At 52.1% G+C, this 22,112-nt stretch overlaps 4 protein-coding genes across 4 annotated transcripts; 1 reads left to right on the forward strand and 3 right to left on the reverse strand.

The window, feature by feature from the left end:
• Positions 1-4,393: 4,393 nt before the first annotated feature.
• LOC100909224 (solute carrier family 41 member 1) lies at positions 4,394-5,893 on the reverse strand. Its single transcript, XM_003744746.3, has one exon. The coding sequence runs from the start codon at positions 5,783-5,785 to the stop codon at positions 4,469-4,471; it is 1,317 nt and encodes a 438-aa protein (XP_003744794.2). The 5' UTR covers positions 5,786-5,893; the 3' UTR covers positions 4,394-4,468.
• Positions 5,894-9,561: 3,668 nt separating this feature from the next.
• Positions 9,562-10,650, forward strand: mRpL17 (mitochondrial ribosomal protein L17). The gene is made up of 3 exons (XM_003744700.2): positions 9,562-9,768; positions 10,135-10,316; positions 10,414-10,650. Exons 1-3 carry the CDS (start codon positions 9,621-9,623, stop codon positions 10,606-10,608), a joined length of 525 nt encoding a protein of 174 aa, XP_003744748.1. The 5' UTR covers positions 9,562-9,620; the 3' UTR covers positions 10,609-10,650.
• Positions 10,651-13,933: 3,283 nt separating this feature from the next.
• On the reverse strand, positions 13,934-18,336 carry LOC100909367 (cAMP-dependent protein kinase catalytic subunit alpha-like). The gene is made up of 8 exons (XM_029111841.1): positions 18,318-18,336; positions 17,804-17,830; positions 16,543-16,658; positions 16,359-16,418; positions 16,151-16,240; positions 15,914-16,000; positions 15,674-15,804; positions 13,934-15,098 (listed from the first exon to the last, which is right to left on the reverse strand). The coding sequence occupies exons 1-8, from the start codon at positions 18,334-18,336 to the stop codon at positions 13,934-13,936; spliced, it is 1,695 nt and encodes a 564-aa protein (XP_028967674.1).
• Positions 15,417-17,046, reverse strand: LOC100902175 (DAZ-associated protein 2). Its single transcript, XM_003744701.2, has 6 exons — positions 16,830-17,046; positions 16,543-16,658; positions 16,359-16,418; positions 16,151-16,240; positions 15,914-16,000; positions 15,417-15,804 (listed from the first exon to the last, which is right to left on the reverse strand). Exons 2-6 carry the CDS (start codon positions 16,648-16,650, stop codon positions 15,670-15,672), a joined length of 480 nt encoding a protein of 159 aa, XP_003744749.1. The 5' UTR covers positions 16,651-16,658; positions 16,830-17,046; the 3' UTR covers positions 15,417-15,669.
• Positions 18,337-22,112: the final 3,776 nt, after the last annotated feature.

Here is a 22,112-nt window from a genome sequence, read left to right on the forward strand (position 1 = left end):
TGATCCGCACGGCAGCTCTCGATACAGTCGTTGTAAATCTCGATCGAAATTGGATACTAAGTTGGCACGGATATGCTGAACTGTTGAATCTCCGCTCGTGAGACTGCTGCGATGATACGAAAGCTCCCAAGCTGAACTCTTTCTGGATCCAGTTAATTTGTGACGTGAGAGAAGAGGGGAACTCGGGGTGGCCTATGGTGCGGACTCGAGTCATTGCCATTCCGATTCATCGGGGAATGCCCCTCCGACGGACAATGGATGCGACGCGCAGTGAGGATCAAACAAGAGCGCGCAACTTCCAGTGGTGAAATGTGGCATTCTTCAGCTAGAAGAGCTAACGCATAGAAGAGCTCCAGGCCCGGGATCGTTGGCACGCGATCGGCTGTCAAGAGCCCCTATGGTCTGGTTGCATCTGAATCAAAATAAATCTTTCTTGATCGCCGCCATCAAGGTGACTCGCGGCTGCGAAAACTCGATCGCTCACGCAACATTTCTTGGAAACACAGTGTGCTGGGCTGAGGTGATTTTCTCGATCGCATAAACACCGCAACGAAGCGCCTTACTGGAGTCGTCGAGCTTATCTCCGCCGACGACAAGGGTCATATCGCGTACGATTGTTTGGAAGTTCCGGAATTCAGTCGGACGTGAGGCGGTACATCGCAAGCGCGACATTTATGACGGGAAACCGGCGGAAAACTCCGTAATCACTATTTGTTATTGTTGTCTCACATTCCAAGGCCCAATCACTCCATTTTCGACTCGAGGTCTCCGGGGCAATAGACGGAGGGTCGAGTTCAAAAGTCGCTCTCCTTGTAATTTCTTTCCGGGGCAGGGGTTGAATCGTCTCCAATATCGCGGCAGAGGGCGCTCGAGCTGAGCTAGACCAGATCCATGATTTTTCTTCCTGGAATTCCTAGGCTCGAAAAGGGCTGGCCTTGCCCACCACATCCGAGGCTCTAATTCAAAATTGTAGAGGAGCCGCTTCTGAACGGCCGCGAGTCGTGAATGACCGAGTGAACACTTTATGAGACCTGGTGGCGGGTGCCCGACGGGAGGGTATTCGAAGGGAACAGAGGGAGGGAGTCGTCTCTGATCATTGACACGCTCGGAACGCTGTGACTCCTGAGGAGTCGCCGTCGGACAGTGGGATCCTCGATCCGAACTTAACCTATATCCAAGTTAGGGCAGCTCACGTAGGATGGTTCGCAACGTCATCGATATCGCTTCCGAGCTCCTTCGGGAGAACCAAAATCGAGGATATCGTTCGCTTTGAAAGCCATTGTTCAGCCGGCAGACGCTACAGTCAAGTCAGCTCTCCAGATATCACTCATACTACTGATCTTACGATCTGGGCACAACATCAACTGATAATGAGGTCGATTGTTATCGAAAAGTGCTTTTTCCTCCACGCCGATGTGAGGTACTTTGGTTTCTGCTGAGGATTGTCGCTGTCGGAGCCGAGGATGTCCTCCATCTCGAAGACTCGTCCCTTGAATTCTGCTCAGTGGAGAAAGGACCGGAATCCCCCGCTGGAACACGGTATCGTCCCAAGCGACGACAGCGGTCGCTCATGTTCGATAACTTCGCCCAGGAGCTAGAACGAGCCGATGGTTCCAGGAGATCGCCGGAAAAGCGCAAGGGTTTCCCAAAGCATGAGACGATTCTGTGTGGCGAAAAATAGGTGGCGGACATGCGGAGATACTCCATCACCCAGAGCTCACGGCCGAATATTTGCCCATTCTAATGAGCAAGTTAAGACTTGGTAGGCCATGAATTACGAGCCATCCCGTTAGGAGCGTCATTAGAGAGATTCACTACGCTCACCTACACAGCTGACACATCTATATGAGCAGGAATCGGGGAAATCTCGCGAGAGACACCCGCGCAGCGCCAGAGGTCCTATAGTGCTTCCCTAGACTTTCTCATCGCGAGCTCTTAGTGCTTACATGCAACAAGACTCATGAAATACTATTTGGGCCAAAAACCAGTCGAGATGTGGTCCAAAACCAGATTTCCGATGCTTTCTCGTGACCTGGCTGATTCTCTCTGAAGTCCTACCCAATCATGGGGGTAAACTGTGACGTACTGGAGGAACGAGACATCAGAGGTCCAGATTCAGATGTTCGCAACAACCTCACCCTGAGAAATTCGGAAAATGATTGCTCATCAGCTCTCGTATGGCGAGAGGATACCTCTCGGGAGACCCCTCTGGTCGAGTTCTCGAATGAACATCAGCCGATGGCTTCTGGAGGACCGCATCGAAGCGAATCAGATTTTAGAGTCCGAGCGAAAAAAAATACTAGAAACACCTTGCAGCTCCCGAAGGGATCGAACGAGCGCAGACATCAGATCTGAGCGACTCGGCGAGCGGAGACAGCAAGCCAATCCACGTGATCGGATGACTTGGCGGTGTTCAAACCGAACTATGCGAGAGAGAATCCGCTACGACATATCTGTTGTGCTGTTCACGCGACATGCGAAAACTACTCGAAACCGATCTATTCGATGGTTGAATGAATCATTCAATCGAACGATCAAGCAAGCAATCGGAGTCAGATGATGTCCTCGTCTCCGAGAGGTATTTTTCGCCTGCGGAACATCTCGTCGCTGCTCACAAAAAAGATGGGGTTGGACTGGAATTCTGAGAACCCGCGGGCTCATTAGTTTCCTGGACAATTGAATCTATCACGTTGCTCCAAGGCAAGATTCACGGTGAATTTTCGGGGCGTGTAATGCGCCAGCGGTGCCCGCAAGGCCTGAGCGGCCAAATCGACGGGAGATTTAACCGAATCGGCCACCGGAAATCCAGATCCCATAACGCGTCTGGATCTGTCCCTGCAAGTCGATCCCAAACCTTGGAATGCCGAACCCGAATGGTCAAGCTAACCGGAAAAGTTAATGTAGCCACGACGCCGGTGCGCGCCGCTTTTCGAACACGGCTTCTCCGTGGAAGTCCAAAGTTCGAAAGGGATTTGTCGCCCGGGATCTGGGGAATAAATCTGTGAAGAGGCACGAGGAAGGACTGCGAACGGGATTCGGTGGGGAAGGACTGACTCGGGGAAAAAACCCTGCAATCCTTGGAAAGCGGCCGCTCCCATGAAATGAGAGCTTTCCACCCGTGGAGGGAGGGATCGGCCAACAATAATAGATCTCCACGATCGTTTTTTTTCCCGGAATGTTTTTGAGAATGCGGCATCGAAGGAAGTGAGGTCTGTCTTCAACCTGACTTCGAAATCAGTCAAACAGACGGCGAGAAGCGTCTTTTTTTTCGTTAGCTCCGCTCGACAAACAGTCACTACGCTAGCCGACACACACCGTCAATCGTCAAGAGCATTCGGAAGAGTCGGAAGTTGAAGTGCCACCTTGCGAGATTTCAGCATCGCGTCGTCGCGGCCGATCATTGCGTGGCGGCAGATTTTTCGACTTCACTTCTTTCCGAATGGAAGAACTTCATCCAAAAGTTCTCCGCCGACATCGGTCGTTTGTCTGGAAAGCGCTGGCCGGCTGGCGTAACAGACGCTCGTAAATCCAAAAACGATTCTCACAATCATGATGGATCGAATCGAAAGTCGGTTGAGCTAGCATCATTGGAGCGAACTCTGATCTCTTGGAACAGCGAGCGCTCCGTGACGAGGCCATAAATGTTTGCCGGACTCTCACCAGTTTCCCGTTCTCGAGCTCACATTCCGGTAGTGTCGACGACATTCATAAGCATAGGAGCTATTGTTTAAAAACGACGTGTCGCCTGGGAAGATGGCCGAGTCCAAAAGCCGAGATTACGCCCTTGTCCATATTCATGCGCGTATCTGATTACCCGGCATGCTTCTTAAATTACCGCCAAAATCCGGCTTGCCTGAGAAGCTACCATCGATGAGACGAATGCAGTAGGTACTGTCCCGCAAGAGCCATCGGGATTCTCCGTCTTAATTAGAACTCTCTCTGGACTGGCTTGTTCCTGATTGCGGCACGATATCGATTCCCTAGCCGCGAATCTTTAGCACAGGCAAAGTCGTAGAGCACGAAATCTCCGATCAATCTGATCAACTCCGGAGAAGACATTATCGAGGCTGACTGACTGACTGAGATTGAGTTCACCACCATGTGTGCTCTTTTTCGATTTCTCTTCGAGCGATTCGTGGCCAAGTTTCTCGACCCTCGGTTATCTCCCACCACCCTTGCGCAAGCCTATCGCCTGTCGATCGAAATTTCCTCATCGTCCGGACTTGACACACTGTCGGAATAGGTACACAATCTCACTAGGCAACAGTCGACACGGATCGAGATAGCCGAGCCATTTCAAAGATAGGTTATATTGTCCCCCTGCGATCCGGCGGAAAGTGAATGGAAAGATAAGACGATCGATGGAAAACGATAATAAATAGTGGTATTCGTGTATTTGTAAACTAAAATCCTAGGATGAAGATACATTGAGGACTCCCTCGCTGTCGTCATGGAATTGTACCGACAACTAGTAGACCATGGTGGTGGAATTGAGCCCCACCGTCGCCAGGAGAGCGTCCGAACCAGTCATGGGATCGGCTGCCATTGTTACACTTGAATCATGCAAACTGTAAAGTACAACGAATATTATACAAGTAAACGCACCACCGGTCAAATCGGCGACCGCCGTCAGGATCGGAATCGAGGCGACGTCGGGGTCGACCCCCCACTGCCACAGCCGGAGTACAGTTTCACGAGTCATGAGCAACATGATCAAGCCGTGAATGAAAACGAATAATAGGAACACAGCCATGAAGACCCAGGTAGCGTCCACTCCCTTGGTGAGATACGCTATTGTGAACGAAAATATTATGTGCGAGAACGGCAATGCCGCCAGAACTCGGAACGACGACTTCAACGCCGACGGTTTGCCCCGACAGCTGAACGGATGGTCGTTCCGGATGTCTGCGATCAGCTGTCGGCCTTCACCTAGGCGAACTTGTCGCCGAAGGACCGTGGTCATTCGGCAGACGAGGATCACCAACAAGTTTCCGCAGATACCGCTGACCACCGGAACGAAGGCCGCAGCAGCCTCGAGGTTCTTGCTGGCGATGTCGAGGATGTATCCGGCGCCGAGACTGATGCACATCGCGAGCAGGATCGGAAGCCATCCTTGCTGAAGATGAATCCGAACTTCAGGGCTCTGCCACGCGAGCCGGCCCCACATCGGGCACAGACACATGAAAACAATGGCCAACAAGATCGGAATGTACAGATGATCTTTGAGAAGGTAAAGATAAAACGAAGTGTAGGCGAAAATGCCGAGGGTGGAGATGTCGCCCAACGAGGCGGCCAGCGGGGCGCACACGTTGTCCGGATTGATCCTCGCTTTTCGGCTGAGGTAGACAACGAGGGTCATGAGGCAGCCCAAGAAGAGGCAGGCGATCGCCGCGGTGACCACCGCCGAGGAGATCACTACGATACAGTTCGCCACTGTAATCTGCTCTGGATCCTTGATGCCCTGTATGAGCAGAGTCAGGACACTGGCCAAAAGTGACACAATTGTAGCTTGGAACTGGGTGAGCAAGAGATCGTCGCGCAGGAAGCGCAACAACACCGAGTGGTCGTCGAGAATGCCCAGGTTCGAGGCGGTGCACAGCCTCGCGGTTACGGTCATCTCGAGGTTTCCCTTGAGTCCGAGCAGGGTGGGAACGAGGGTGATCAGGCTGTCGATGTTCTCGAAGTTGTGCCAGTCCTTGACAACGTCGAGCAGGAGCCCGGTCCCCATCGAGCCGAGGCCGGCGATCAGGAAGGGCCCGAGAACCTGCATGAGCGTGAGGAACATACCTTCTTCTCCGGGTTCTTTGGAACTCTTGAGAGTTTGAACACTGCTCCATTCGGGCAAGCTCTGCTGTGACACCGACTCTTCATCTTTCGAAACCTTGTTGCTGACAGTGTTGATTGTCGATAGAGTCGAGCCGAGCTCGACGAGACAAGTCGTCTTCCCGAGACTCTGATATCGGCCCTGGATGCCACAGTTGCCGAGAACCTGCTGGTTGCTGCTGTTCAGGTTCTGGATAATGCTGTTGTTGTTGTTGTTGATCGGAACAACAGAACGGTTGTTGCTGCTGCTGTTGTTGTTATTGTAGGAGGGGAGATGAAGATTGATGTTGTTGTTGTTAATGTGATGATTAACAGTAATGTCGTCGAGCGCGGTTGCCGCCACCGAAGCGTTCAGATTCACTTCAGAGTCGGAGCGCGAGTAGCTGTAGTTGAGTGGCATCGTAACGACGGTGATCCAGTTTCACTTCTCGGGGGCTTCGTTTTGCCACCCCTGCGATCGGGCAGCTATAACCCATCCAGCCGAACACAGCGATGTTCGCACTTTTCACTTTGGTAGGCGACGCCAGCAGCTGTAGTCGCACCACAGTCGAGCTCCTCGCAACGTCAAAGCAGCACTGCATCGAAGCTCAGCTCCCTAGACACTCTGCGCGCCAGCAGCTAGAAGAATGATCCAGCGCTCACACAGCAGCACCGTCATTGCAGCATGTGGAGGCATCAAGGGAGGGTTTTTGCGGTCGCTGCCGCTGCCAATCGCGGCAGCAACAACTGAGATCTACGGCGTGACAAGAGAGAGGAGCTTGCGAGCGTCGACGGCGAGGACGCTTTTGAATTTAGAACTCGTTCACTGTGCGACGGCGGGAGCCGGAAACAATATTGTCACTCGTCAGTAGTCACAGAAACCATAATTCAGCCGAGGCTCCTCTGTGCATATGGCATCCGTATGATCGGCGCGGATTGTAAACTAAGCCGTGCACGTTGACATTTCGCCGTGCGCACAGCACCACTTCACGTTCACGTATTGACGACGTGAGCACGCTCATTCACCAGAGATGGATAGAAACGACGGGATGATCGCCACTACAGGCTGAGCTCTGAGCTCCTCCGTGCTCCTCCGGTGCCGGTGCATGGAGACTCGACGTTTTCTGCCCTGTTGTGCCGACTGTCCGAAAAAATGGTGGATACTGCGAGTCGGACGCAGCGGCAGACTGTAAATATAAGAAGCAAGAAAGTCGCTGAAACTCGAACAGACAGCTTGGACTCGCGAGATAACGGCTCGGCTTGCTCGGAGCGCTATAGACTCCTGCAGGATACGATCTTCACTCCGATTAGCGATAGACATCTATCGAGTCTTATCACTGATCTTTCGCCATCTCTCTCGACATCGTGGTCTTCGCTCAGCGATTTCTACCGTGGAATTCACTATTCGTGGCTCACCGGACTCGCTCCTCGACGACATCTGTGGCGATTGACTCCTTTCCGCGATTCTTGGACTAGCCCATAGTACAGGAGGACGAGGAAGTCCTCCGACGGCTCGTGCCCCGAATAGGAGCCATCGTCCGACGAGTCGACTCCTCGAATTGCTAACAAAACAGTAAGGTCCATCTCCGGTTGCAGGGTCGTCGAGCTCCCCGATCGACTCACAGCTGCGCGGGTTGAGTCATCGATTGCAGATTATATTTGTTCAGGGATCAGAGTTTTTCTAGTATTAGGAAACACACGAGCTCGGATGACCTCTGGAAAAATATTTCACGAGGATGGCAGGAAGATGTAAACTTCAAATCGTTGGCTGCTCTAAGCTCACTGAGCCTCGTACGACCGATATCAATTTCAATGGCTTCCCCCTACTGTCAGATGAATTATGATTCGAGGGGAGGAATTGGCTGAATACCCTTCACGGTATGCCTAACCAAACCCTTTTGGCAGAGAGGCGATCAGATCGAGGCTCGAGGACAAGTTATTTTTTGCCTCACGAGAGTTTGCCAAGAATGGGATAGAAGCCGAGCTGATTTGAGAAACGAGACTCCGTTATTCGCTCCCACGCTCAGAGGGATCCTTCTCCCCGCCCGGGGAAAAACAGCTACCGAAGTTCGGAGGGCGATGGCCTGCCCCGGGGAATCCCGCGTGGATCCGCGGGGAGCGGATGGAAACCGATTCTGATTCCCTCGGTATGCACGGTACACGTTCTGGCTGTCGAGCCCAAGCCCGCAAACTCCTTCACGGAATGGGGTTAAGGCGCCGTACGCCAGTCTGCGTGATAAGCCCGAGTTATTCCAAGAACTGAATCGCTGAGCAGGATTCACTTTGGTGTTCAGTACGCTCTCCCGAAGAAATATTTCCAGGAGTCAGCGGCGCCGATGAATTCACGGGGGAGCTCATTGTTGCGCGCATCAGGAGCAATGAAACGTTCTTTGCCAGCCGGACCGGAACCATGGAAGTTTTTTGCGATGACGAGACTCCGCTGCTGTGGGCGCTGAAGGGTTTGTATGGAGCAGTCCGGGCAGCGCATCCGAAGAGAGCCGGTGCAGATTCTTCAGGCATCGAGAACGCCTCGGGTAAGGCGATCGAGCATCGGAGGAGAAACCGGGCGTTCCGTGCGAAATTCCGTCTCATTCAGTTCCACGGGCAAAAAGGGGTCCTCGCCCTGGACGGTTTCATCTGTGGGGAAACCCTATACTTTCTCGCCTGTCATAAAACCTTCCTCTGCATTGATTGCAGCGCGACCTCCTCAGAGGAAACGACCGGGAGGAGCGTCGAGAGTCCCCGCCCCGCGCCTCAAGGGAGGTGCTTCGTAGCGAGATCAGGAGCCGACCGGAGCCCGCTCAACGTCGCGAAAACGCGGCGGTGCCGGATTCCGCTCCATGTGCCGTCTCTCGGCTTCTGGAGAACAGCTTTTCTCGTGGGTGCCACATGGGTCCTGCATCACCCCGAATTCTATGACCGCGGCTCGTCCGGAGGCATGGGTGGAGCAGATAGTATCAAGGGCAAAAGCGAGACGTCTCTAGGTCTTAGACGGATTACCAGGAGAACCATCAAGTAGACAGCCCTTGGGAGATTTCCTCCAAGAGTCACGGTCACCCTTGCAAGAGGCATGGATACAGGAATAGGACAAGGGTCGAAAACCTGTGGAGCTGAGCTCTCGGAGCTCCTCGTCAATCCCTATCCGATAGGTGGCCTTTGCCCAATAGAGAGACCGTACCTGCGATCAAACCTGGGATCCGGATGTTTCTACTGAGCGTGACCAGGCTTGATGATGGTGGATGCAGCGGGATCCCGATAGAATGAGCCCCGCGGTGCCAACGGAATCCGTTCGACCTGATGAATATCTCAAGTGAGAAATGTTCTCCAACATCATTTCTACGGTCAGCCAGCCAGAGGAGGCGGCAAAGAAAGTTTGCGTTGTACTGAAAATCCACTGAGACCGTGTTCGTTGGGAGGAAAGATTTCGCTGTATAATTGAGGTGTGGACATGAGCGATAAAGTGGCATGATCAGCCCCTTCATGCTTCCATTCACTGTCAGACCCACGACCTTGACTTCCGTGACCGCAGAGCTGTGTCTACCGATCTGGGGATCCTGAGGTCCATCCCGCGCATCGCGATACTCTCCCGCCCTCTGAGGTGGGGAGTCATTATCGTCCCAAAAGTGGGCCGCGGGCCGAAAAACGAAACACCGCAGTACCGCAGATCCAAGTGTCTTAGTCGAAAAAATGCGCGACTATGTTCGAATGCTCCCTCTCCTTCTCATTGTTGTCAACTCGAAGCAGACGACGTCGCGCCGGTGTTGTTCTTCTGGCCCTGCCTGCGCGAAAAAGCTCGAACAGTCACATCGATCTTCAGAATGGCGATTCCACCGCTGAAAATCGCGCACCGGATTCGTCCGAAGTCTATGAAGTTGAGATGCATTCAAGAAGCTCCTGGTCGAGTCGAGAAGCTCCGCGTGATGCTCGGAGGTCTAATCCGACACGAACGGATTGAACTCAATAGCCGTAAGTTTAGCCAAAGCTTTACGATCAACGGAGTCGATCCTCCGGGAGCTTCGGCATATATTTCGGTGATCGGAATCTTCCTGAAGCTCCTTACGGAGTTTCGGCGAAGTATAGGCTGAGGCATCAGCTGATGAGCCCATCCTGTACTGCCGCCTTCGAACCCTCACATCTTCCTGGGAAACCAAAGCCCTCGACTCTACCTTAGAGTGACGGCTCCCTTCGATGATTGGTTCTGAGTTTCCGGAGAATCGGCCTTGCCCCCAGATGTTGCTATCATGCTTTCGAGGAGACATCGGCGTGGCTAGTTAAGCTCTTGGGATATAATCTTATGTCTATCTGAATTGTGATTCATTCTTCCCGCGAAAGATCGTGCCGCTGAAACTCGCGATTACGCAGAAAGGCTCATCCAAGACGCAGTCCTATATGGTCCCCACCACAAGCGATCGATGGAGATGGCCAGTTTCTGGCTCAAGGAGAAAGAGCTGGTCCACAAGCTGTTCAAAGTTATCGCCCCAAGACTCGAGAACGAAACTCGTGGTTTCACGAAGGTACGTTGAATGATTCAGTCGTCTCTCCAACATCCATAGAACTCGCCAGTCCATCCCCTACGACAAGGTCGGAGTGACAACCGGTTTCCTCCCACAGATATGGGTCCTGGCCGATCCGGAGAAAACGAGTTATGAACCGGGAGGTCTTCCTGGTGTCCACTATAAGAACGATTGGGTTGCCTTAGAGATCAAGAATAACCCGCTACCCCCTATACGACCTAATCCGACCCCTCATAGGAGCTTGTACATCCCGAATCTTCTTCTTGCGGCCGCAGCGGCAAGCATTGCATAGCTTCTAGTAGACGAATAAAATCGAATGAGTTTCTATTCTCGTCAGAAATTCCTGCGTTTGCTTTCCGTTGAAATTTCCCACGCAAGGACGGGCGGATACCCCGCTGCGATCGACCGTGAAGTCAGTCAGTCTTTGTTGGTCAGGCTCCGGCACCGGAGATCTTGCGCTGGAGTTGAACGGGAGTCGAAAAACAGCTACGAGATTCCGTGTCCCGATATCAGTATTTGAGCATGGTGGCATTCTATGGCTTATTAGAAGTTCACAACAGGAAGCAATGCCGACCCGGAGCATGCGTCGATTCAATGTCGGTCTAGACCGACCTGTTCGGACTTTTGGTGAGATCACAGGTGGGATCGGATCCATTAGCCGTGAAGCAACACATGAAACCGGCATTTGGCGGTCAGTGATGGACGCAGTATCGGGGCACAAAATTCTTCTCGGGGAGCGCTAAAGAAGATTCGATTTCCATGATCTTTGCCCAGAAAAGTTCCACGCTCGACGGCGTGCCGTCGGGGTGTCATTCCCTAGTATTTTCCTGTGAGCATACGTTCCGTAATCGAACACTTTCCGTTAGGCGGAATGCGGAGCTTCTTATACAAACCGCCCCGAGAATGCCCGCGGGGTATGCTCAGGCTTCCTATGGCTAGAGCGTAGAATGGTTATATGGTCTCTCGATGCAAGGATTTACAACATCACGCTCTCTATCTCCTATCTCCTATCAGATATATTCGTGAAGTCAGGAGGCTCAAAGAGATGTGTTATTCCGTTTTGAGTAGAGTTATCGGGGAATCGATATCGGAACATTGAACTTTCTCCTTCCGATTGCGACTCTCCAGTGTCTCCCAATCGGACGTTCCACGTCGAGAGCTGCAAAGGTATCGGAAAATGTCAAAATCAGATTAATTGATGGAGAGAAGGTCTGCGGGGGTACAGACACATCTCGCTCGCTCGGCCGTTGAGAACAGGTACGCGGAAGGGATTATGAGGAGCATAATGGATAAATGGATACCCGCGGCATTCGCCGCAGCGGACCAAAATCAACAGAGGACGGCTCCGAGACGTATTCCATTCCGGGTCAGTAGGAGATACTCACGAGGGGAATTTGATAGCGCTCTGAACGAAACTCCTTCACCGGACGATCATCTACCCATCATCATCTGGATCATCGTACTCAGAGGTGGCGGCAGCAGAGAGAGAGCGAGCTGTTCCAGCTGAGAAACCAACATTTGCTTGAGCCAAGCAGTCCCGAAAAACGTGCTTATCACTATGTAGAGACACAGGAACCAGGTAATAAAGCGAGACACGAGAGATTCATGCATGCTAGCGCCTCGCCTTCAATGAAACTGTCAGCTTCCCCGACATGGAGGGTCCCTTACCGAGCGGTCTGATAAACAGCTGCTCGGGACGGATTCCACGAGCTACCACTTGTCAGCGAGCTATGCTCATTCCCATGTTTTTTCCTCTTTTCGGGTGCGAGAACGACAGGCTCATTTGCTTCCGGAACCATCATTCTTGCAGGATGGGCACTTTCTGAACTTCAACAGACAAATCAGAAACAAAGGCGTCCAGGGTGTCGTAACGAGCCAGGCTTATGACCGAGGAACGATGTCTCCCTCCGGATGTCAGGGGAGCTCCTCACCGGGAACCTCCAGTCTTCCCAAGCCAGTAGTATTTCCGTTACATTTTGGAGCCTGCCCGAGGGTATCGCACTCTCAGACGGAAGCGCGGCCTAGCATCCGGCGATCCGAACCGACAGATGTTCGTCAGTTCCACGAGACGATATCTGACTGAGTGATTCGTCGGTCGGAGATGAATTTTTCAGTACGTATTTCTGTATCTGTTCTTGGAATTCGGGCGGTCTGCGGAGCCTGTCTCTGCTCGTGACTACGACTGTTTCGGAGCGAGCAAATGGATTTTGCGGTCGAAACCGAGCAAACGTCGTTGCCGTTCGCTTCCTTGCGACTGAGGAAAGGCAAGACATCCCGATAAAATTGCGGTATATCCTTTCCCCGCTCGGATAAAAGGAATTGATTGATGAAGTTTCAAGGTTCACAACGTTACGTACCTAATTCTATTCCTGCGCTCTCTGTTCTCGGAAGATTCTGAAAAGAGTAATGGTGTTCTGCTTCAGTCGATGCGGGAGAGGTCTTGGGAGCGACCATGAATCAGATGCCTTCCGGCTAGTCTGATATTCCACACTTGGACTCTCCTACAATTATCGAACGACCATCGAATTCAGTCCCTTCTCCCCGTGAGTTAGAAAGGGCTGACTCTTTTCTATTCTTTCGTCTGATTCTCATCTCACAGTCCTCGCCTTGCCATACAATCTGCCTCAGCGCCGTCATGCTGAGATAGACGGAAGCTCGCTGCTCCATATGGTCAGAAATCCTTCAGGGAGTTATCGCAGCCTTTCGTATTCCGATCTGATCCATGCTCCCTCCGCAGAAGAACCGATCCTGAATACTCTGCTCGCATGGGTTCTCGAGCGCGCCGGATTCAAGACTGCGCGGAAGCGTCAGGGACCGAAAGAGAACAAATGGGCCACATGGCTTCTTTGATGTTGAACTCAGAAGCTCATCTGCCTTCCCGAATTCAAACCGGACTTTTCGGATCCTCGTCGCGAGAACTCCCGACTCACAGAAAACAATTGAGAATCCCGTGGCTAATGATAGATGCTTCGACCAGTTCGGGTCTGTCCACTCTATCGGGAAAGGTTCCGCAATTAGTCCTCTATCCCGGTAAATGAAAGACCCCCCGGCTGTGCAGTACCTTTGCCTGCATGCCGAATCGTGGATACTGCCTTCCATGGACGTTGTCTTTTCGTGCGTTCCTCCCGGACGTTTCCGCGCCAAAGAGGTTCTGTGACAGTATTGATAATCACTGATCACAAATCCTAAAAATCTCCAATTAGATGCTCGGACCCAATTCTCAGACCTCATAGCTCTCCGCTATCTGATGTCGTCGACGAGCTGGCAAGACCACTCGCAACCTGGCACCCGAAAAATCAATCGATTTGGATTCGAATTCTAGCTACGCGGAATATCGTTCATTCACCAATTGGCACGTATCCGAGCTGCGATCGTGCTTACTAATAATTAGAGCAACGTTTGATGAAAATCGCTCGCTCGAAGATCATCTACCACCTCCTTATAAAAATTCACGACGGATTTCGTACACGGCTATCACATAACTATACAAAACACAGATATATTAATTGATCATTATCGGTCGGATCAAGTATTTGGAGTTGGTCAGGTTGAATATCACGCGCCTCGTTCCCGCTGGTGCGAGGAAGCTGGCAGGGAATCTCTTCCGAAACATCCCTCTAGAACTCGGCGAAATCATTTTTGTAGCGCTCTGTGGCCGCAGTCGGTATATCCTCTCGGCGAAATGCTTTGAGCCGAACTTGGTTATTCGGCACGAATGGGGCTGGATAGTTTTTTTTATAAACTTCTACAAACTGGATAGTGGCGAACCACTCATGTCTCTTGATATCGTCGGCTCCGGAACGCGCGGAACCGAGACGCGTCGTGCTAGTCTTATCCAGGAGACCGACGAGAATGCTTTTTGCCTCATTCGACAGCGGTATGGCTGGATCGAATTGGACGTCGTCTTTCTTGATGCGTTCTATCAATCTGTCATCGTCCCCAGGACACGCGAAAGGCGAGTGTCCGTGGAGCATTTCGTAGATCAGCACTCCGAGTGCCCACCAATCGACGCTCTTCGAATACGGTCGCTTAAAGACCTGTTCCGGTGCGAGGTACTCCAAGGTCCCGCAGAAAGAAGATGTGTTGCCGACCACCCGTTTCGCGTAACCGAAATCGGTCACTTTCAGGTAGCCTGTCTCATCGACGAGGATGTTCTCGGGTTTCAAATCCCTGAACATGATGTGGGCTGCGTGCAGGTACTCGAACACCAGAATGACCTGAGCCGCGTAGACTTTCGCGTGCTCCTCGTCGAGGTGACCCTTCTGAGCTAGAAGTCTGAGGAAATCGCCGCAGGGCGCTAGTTCGAGCACCAGAAACAGCGCCGCGTTGTCCTTGAACGCGTAGTGCAACTTCACGATGAAGACGTGGTCTACGGCGGCGAGAATTTTCTTCTCCATGACAACCTGCTCGACTTTCCGCCGATGGACGACGTCCTGCTTCGATTGTACTTTCAACGCGAAAACTTCGTAGGTCGAGACATGCTGCACTTTGAACACCATACCGAATGCGCCTTTACTGAGGTAGCCAAGAACTTCAAAATCCGAAAGTTTTGCCGTCGGACACGCATTGAGTTCGAGGTTTGTTTGGACCTCTCGGACCTTAGCCCTCAGATGAGCTTTATATGATTTCTCCGCGCTCGACATTTCGTATTCCCCGACGATCTGACGGGGCTTACTTTTGGCAGAATCATCGGTGGACAATGACTGACTGTCGCTAGTACGTCGTTTTCTGTACGTCGGCTCTTGAACCTTATGAGGTCCGGCCGGTACCGCCTTCGGCCTCCTCCGGGAGAAAAAGCACCCCATCGTCGATCAATCGATTTTGTTTTGACTAGATTCGGGACACCGACCTCCACTTCATTGTTTTCTCGGGAAGGCCTCTGATCGGATTTATTTTTCCCAAGTCTTTCAGTGCCGGGAGCACGGCCGAATTCTAGGAGCTCTCATGCTCCAGCGTTCCGATCTCAACGAGGAGGCACGATTACTTCTCCGTCGGTATCTGACAAGTATCAGAACTCCGAGTCCCAGATTGGCCAGGAGCCGTTAAATTTCGCGGAGGATATCGAGCAGGAAACATTCAAAACTCACAATTACGATCACTCAATCTCCTTTATTATCCGAAATTCACTACTGTACAAGCAGGATCTCCCGACCCTTGGAGGATTCCGAAGCTCCGCGAGTCCCTTCCGGGTTCATCAGGAAAACTCCAGCGAAATAAAACCCCTGAATCTATTCTTAACGGAGCCTGCTCACCGGGACTCCGTAAACTCGAAGTCTCGTGTGCGATCCGCTACGATGGTTTCCTCTAATGAGCAAAGAAATCGATCCTCCGATGAGATCAAATCCTCAGCCTTTCACCAGAACTTCACACCTCCGCCTCCGCTCCCAGAGAAGAAACCACCTTTCTTCTGCTGTGCGATCACGGTCGTGGGTTGACCAGACATCATGGCCCTCTGAGCTTCGTTGGGCATGCAGCCGGGAGGAGGGGGCTGAAGGAGACCAGGAGAAATTAGCGTCGAAGCTGTGCCAGATCCGTTGATAGAATTCATCGGCGGATCATCTTTAAATGCCTCTCGGGTCGCGGCGTCGAGAACTCACGGGAATCGTCGGTGCAGAGTGCTGATTGAAACGAGCTGCAGCATCGAATTGAGCGTGAACTACGTAATGGCTCTGAGCGACGGGTACCTGGGGAGGTTAATCGATAAACCAATGGCGACGGATTATGCATGAAAGTCGAGCTATCGAGTTCGTCAGCAGCTCACTTCGATACCGTTGAATCCTCGAAGATAAAGGATTTTTTTTGTGCGCAGTAGGGGGTGAATAAGCTGTAAGTACCTGTTGCGGCAACATTTGCTGAGGCGGCATCGTCGGGTGAGACTGATACTGGGGCGGATAATACTGTTGTTGTGCCATTGGTGGATAGCCCTGTTCCAGAGATTCGGATTAGATCCATCGGCAGAATTCGAGCGGGGGAAAACTCTCTCAGATATAGGCGAATACATATGGATCGTCGTCTTCCTCGTATCGAGCATCGGCGACTTACATAGGCTTGTGGAGGATACATGGGTTGAGGGGGAACAGGTCCCGGTGGATACGGGGAACTCTGGAGGATAAATTTCCGTCAAGTTCAAGGAATGACGGGTTCCTATTGAATCAATTGAATGATTCATCTTAACGCGTTTGAATTAAATTAGAAAGTAGGTTAGGATTGCCCACGCGAAACTCACATAGGGTACTGGATAGCCAGGCGGAGCGTACGGAGGTGGAGCATCGTACATTGGAGCCGAAGGTGCTGTTGGCTCTTTGCCTTGTGGATACATCTGTTTGGGATCCATAACGGAAACTACAGCGGGAGGAAGTGGAAATTTCACGAGACCGAATAGGAATATATATCACTGAGAACATCGGTATCGGAGGGGGTATTGCTCGCGACTCTCATACCGTTTTGAAACTCTCGTCGTATCTGACAAGAAACTTCGATCGCGATCGAAACATCCCGATCGATGCTACCAACCTGAAGGATTCACTCCTTTGGATGATCTGATCCCTGAGATGCCACACACGATTCTAGCTCAATGCTTCCGGGTCCCGCTGAAGGCAAACTTTCCTGACTAGATAGTGGACTTGAGTCGAGCCCAAGTTTAGCCTGTCTCAATATTATATAAATGCAAAAGCTCCGGGCACGCAGTGACACAACGTGAAATCGTAGTCAGCTGATATGACTCACACGCCTTCCTGAGAGAGGGAGGAGGTACTATATAGGGAGGAGAGAGCTCCCGGAGGAGCTGCCAGGCAGGCGGCCGGCCATGCGCGCGGGCAATACGAAATCCTCCTCTGGAGATCTGCTGCTGATCCAATTTACGACCCGTTTCGCCTTGGGCTGATGCCCTCACCCGCATGGAAGACGGAGATTCGGAGCGATTCCATAGCCTCAGAAATATGACATCATTTTAGCTCGATTATTCGAAAATTCAATCGACGTGATCGTGCACTGAGTGGGTCGAGTTTTCGTGTACTATCGACAGAGATGTTCCGAGAAAGAATTCCGATGCCGATTTCCCCGAGATCGCTTTCAGGCTGGGGAGAATGATTTCTACGCGGAAATCGACCCATTCTCCTTGAATTATGGAAACGTTCCGTGCTCTAACGATATGGAATACGAGGTTACATTGAAGAAGACTATCGAGTCTCTATGGGCAACTCAATCCAGAGATTATGCCTTCACGTCACGGCGACGTACAATCTGGAAATACGGTTCGATCGATTTGAGGGTACAATCAATCGAAGCGCTCGCTGATTCGGCGACGAGATATTGCAGCGGGAAAAATCGGAAGAAAATACACAATTCGTTCCGATAGGCTCTCAATTCTTTCTCTTCTCAGTCAGACGGAATATCACAACATATACAGGAGAGTACATTACAAGATCACAACAATTGATACAAATGTCTCGCGCGAGCGACGTCTCGCAGGCATCAGCCGAACAGACCGAACTTTTTCTTGTTTTCTTTTTTGCCTTTCTTGCCGCCTTTCGAGCCTTTCTTGAACAGCTTTCCAAACTTCCATTTTCCTTTCGGAGCACTGTCTTCCTCTTCGTGGCTCTCCCACGAGTCATGGTGATGGTGGTGATGATCGTCGATGTGATCATGGACTTCTACGTGATGATGGTGATCGTGAGGCATGAGGGGGTACCTGTGGGAAGCAAGTGGATCACCTCGCGCTCTTCAGCGGATAGATTTTCTGGACTAGAATCGAAAGGATCCAAAAGCCCTCGAGACGATCTTACTTGAAAACATTGTGGAAGTGATGATGCGATTTTGGCATCGGGATCATGGGAACCGGCATCGGAACGGGTATGGGCATCATTGGAGGTTTGGAGGTCGTTGTCGTCGTTTTCGGAACGTCTTCGACTTCGGGCTTATGCTACAGAATAGAGGAAGGAGCTCAATAAAAATCGAAACGGAAAAAGTTCTCAACCCTAAATTAGGAAATAACTCATTGACAGTTTCTACCTACCGCCATTATCTGACAGCCGGTGAGCGTGTGAACTTTCTCGAGGACTATGGGTCTCTGTGGAGGAGGCATCATCGGCATGGGATGAATCATTGGCGGTGGGTGGGGATGGACTGGTCGCTGAACGACAATCGGAGGGGGAGGTGGTCTGTACACTATGGGTCTTCTGAAGAAAACGGGAGGAGGAGGAGGAGGCGGCGGTGGATGGTGAACCACCACGGGTTCGATTATCTGGAACGAATGATCAGATCGGATTCGGAATGGTGAGTCGAGCACCCCAATATTCGCGCGGTGCAGCCAGTTCGCTTGTACACAAGAATTAGAGATGCTCGGAGGGTGTGATCTAAAATGTCAATTTATCAAGCGGATTCTTTTCCGCCAAGCCTGTGGTACTCTTCCCTCTTATATGGAGGGCTCTCCCTGCTCGAGACTTTCGGGAGGGCAAAGAAGAACTCCAGCCCTAGAACGTGAGCGATTCCTTATGAACTAGCAGCCCTCTGATATGTTCGTCGATTTGGGAGGACGTAGCTTCACGACTATTGACAAAACGGAACCACAAAGGGGGCTATGAGATAGACGAGCACTTCCTCGGCCGTTGAAAAATCCACTGGAATGGCTCACGGGGATAGAATTATCAGATTCCACCCAAAACCCTCGAGCTCCGGGAGGACACAGGATCCGACTTCAGAGACTCACCTTCTGTAGAAGTATCGGCGCGGGTGGGGGCACGACGTAGGGCCTGTGATATACAACATGCTGCGGAACCTGAGCGACAGCAGGTGGAGCAGGTCCATTATAATGGATTACGGGTCGGGGAGGCACAACGATTGGGGCGACTGGTGCGGGCGCCACCGCGATCGGGACCGGTCTAGGTGGATGTGCTGGGGCGGGTGGGAACGCCGGAATCGGCACCGGTGAGCCCCGCACTTGCAGCACCGCTGGCGGAGGCGGTGCGTGAGGGTGGAAAACGGGGCCCGGTGGAAGCGGCACAGGGGGAAGCGGCCCGGCTGCAGCTGGATGGTACACAGGTCTAGCTGCTACGGGCCTGAGCAACGGCGCCGCGGGCGGCAGAATCGGCCTCGGAGGGCCGTAGATTGGCGCGGGGGGCGGAATCGGTCTCGGAGGACCGTAGACCGATGGGGGTGGCGGCAGGATCGGTCTCGGCGGACCGTACAGCGGCTGGAGCGGTGGCGGGGGCGGGGGAGGAAACGGAAGGTAAGCGGCGGCATGAGCGCTCGCGGAAGATTGTGTCTCATCAGCTTGGGGCTCATTCGAGTCGACTTCAACCGAAGAGTTGTTAACGTCCTGTTCCGCGGAATAATAATCCAATTGATTCGGTTCCGTCGCATGGACCGGGTACAGAGCACCGGCTAAGGCGAGAGTCACGAGTAGGACGTGCGATTTTCCCCTCCCGAATATCATGGTCTCATCTGCGGGGAAACTAGTCGGTGGGTATTCCTGGGGAGCGGGGCCGTGGGTAGTCCTAAGAAGCGGAACCTTAAGTATTCCTCGGGATTCTTTTTCCGGAGTTCACTCGGAGCAGCAAAACCACTAGACACCGGATCGCGGTTTGAGCGAGACGCACAGGAAAGATTCACGCGAACATGCCACAGACACGGGATCGAGGCTCGAGCACAATGAGAATCTCCTCCGAATTTACTAGATTGCGAGGAAGTTCGCAAAAGCTTAGAGAGTCACGGTTCCAGGCTTCCCAAGAAATGTATCTAACCGAACTGAATGCGAAGCACTGTCCGTGCTGCATCTACTCTTCGTGGTCTTGTGACGTCTGACACTGTCACCGGAGACGGAGCTCACTTATGTAGTCGACGACGTTTCGTGAGTGAGTTATTTCTGGATCAAGCTTTCTCCCAACTTTCATAGGAAATCCGGTGGACGCGGCGGCGCGGACGGCATCGTGTTGATCGGAATGTTCGAAAGTCAAAAGGCGTAACTCTTTGCATAGCATCGGATAAGTAGGCTATGAAATTTGCCTTAGATTCTCCTTCTTCTGCCGCAAGCGTTCATTTTCACTTGAGCGAAAATGTGGTTTGCGGATGACTGTATCGATCTGAAGCATAGCCGAAGAATACTGACAAACGACTTCGAGAACTCCACAAGTTCCTTCCTTAGGTGACTGACACTATGACACCTTCCCCTATTTATACTCTTCTCCCAACTCTTTCTCCTCTTCCTTCCATTCTATACAATCTGTTCACCTTCTCGTCGCAATAGACCGGACTCTGAAGGTCCATTAAACGGAAGAGTCGACGGACGGAGAAGAACACACTTTGGGAACAATGCCGCTGGAAGCCGGTCCAGACCGTTCTACGGGCACTGATCCGCTGAGAAGGTGAGTCCGACGATATGCCAAGGACCGACTTCATACGCGATTTTACCAATGTGATACATGACGTGTAGGTGAATGATTTAGAAACCAAGTCTTGACATCGCAGTGAAAGTCTACGTCTTACAAGATTGCTTTCGTAAGTCCTGCCCCAACCTCGGCGCCGCAGAGCCTTATGCATGAGACGCTGCAGAAATCAGTGTTGTCTTATCCAAGAACCCAGTGTTGCACACGACCAATCCAAGAGGTTCATTCGAAAACGCGGATCCTAGCAATCAGGGCAATGATTGATGACCTTCCGGCCCAAAACCCGTCGTCTCCGAGCCGGGCTCATGGTGATGAACCATCGAGATGCTCGGAAAACATCCAGACATCTCGGAGTTCTCCCGGATCAATAGGTGGGCATCCCCCTCTAATGGAAATCCTTTCTGAACAGAAAGCAGTATTCACTTCGAGATGCAGCTTACGTCGACGGTATCGCAGTGAGCTGGGCTCCTCCGCGCCGTTGCTCATACCGGAGGCTGCTCCGCTTCCGTCTGCTTCAGTTGAAGTGCCGTCTTCCCCTCTCCGGGAATTACTGAAAATCGAATATTGGAGCGACTGACTGAATCCGCAGTCGCTCCTCATGCTATCCCTGACTCATCTACATTTCATGTTCCGTATTTTCCCGGGAAGCATTCCGAATGCTTCGCTGCTCAGACTACGCGGAGTTATCGAAGGAAAAACACTGAAGATGCCCATGTCTTCCGGAAAAGTTGCCCTCTGGAGCTGGCGAGGAAGTCCCTTGTTTGACGAACCCGATATGCCCCCTCATGAACCTATTTGTGGCCAGAACCCGGCCTCTCCGGTCCCGGAGAGCCTTAATACGCAGTGCAGCGTAGGAGCTTCCGCGAAACTCAATCGATAGGCGACGGCTTGAGCAGCTCTCGGAGTCCTATAACAGGACAAATCAGCCAAAGGTTCTTTATGGACAGGGGCCTGATGTGAGGTCCCACCGAACCAACACGCTGCAGGGGACCTCGGCACTTCTTCCGATGCAGGATTCCACATGGAAACTCTCCCTTCTCTCGGTCTTCCAGTCCAGCCGGCCGCACTGAAAAGCCACTCATGACGCTCGCTGAATGTTCTCCGATTACAGAGGTCCGAGCTCTAGAAGAAATATAAGATTTAACATTCGTTTTTCCAGCGATCTAGCCTCTCGGTCGTGTAAATCTCAAAATGAGAGTTGTCGGTAGCGGGGAGGAGTCCTCACGGTCGTCGAAGCAGCCATCGACGACGCAATGGCCATCCTTCACACGAATTCTCTTTCCCGGAAATTTCCTGACACGAGGACCATCTCTCTAGAGCACGCTGTCAAGCTCGCAAGTCTGTTGGCCTACGGCCGCAGCTTTTAAGCTGAGTTAGACGACGCTGCTGATGATGATGCGCAGGAACTTCGTTG

Source organism: Galendromus occidentalis, unplaced genomic scaffold (assembly GCF_000255335.2).
Source record: "Galendromus occidentalis unplaced genomic scaffold, Mocc_1.1 scf7180000077474, whole genome shotgun sequence".
Classification (NCBI taxonomy): domain Eukaryota; kingdom Metazoa; phylum Arthropoda; class Arachnida; order Mesostigmata; family Phytoseiidae; genus Galendromus; species Galendromus occidentalis.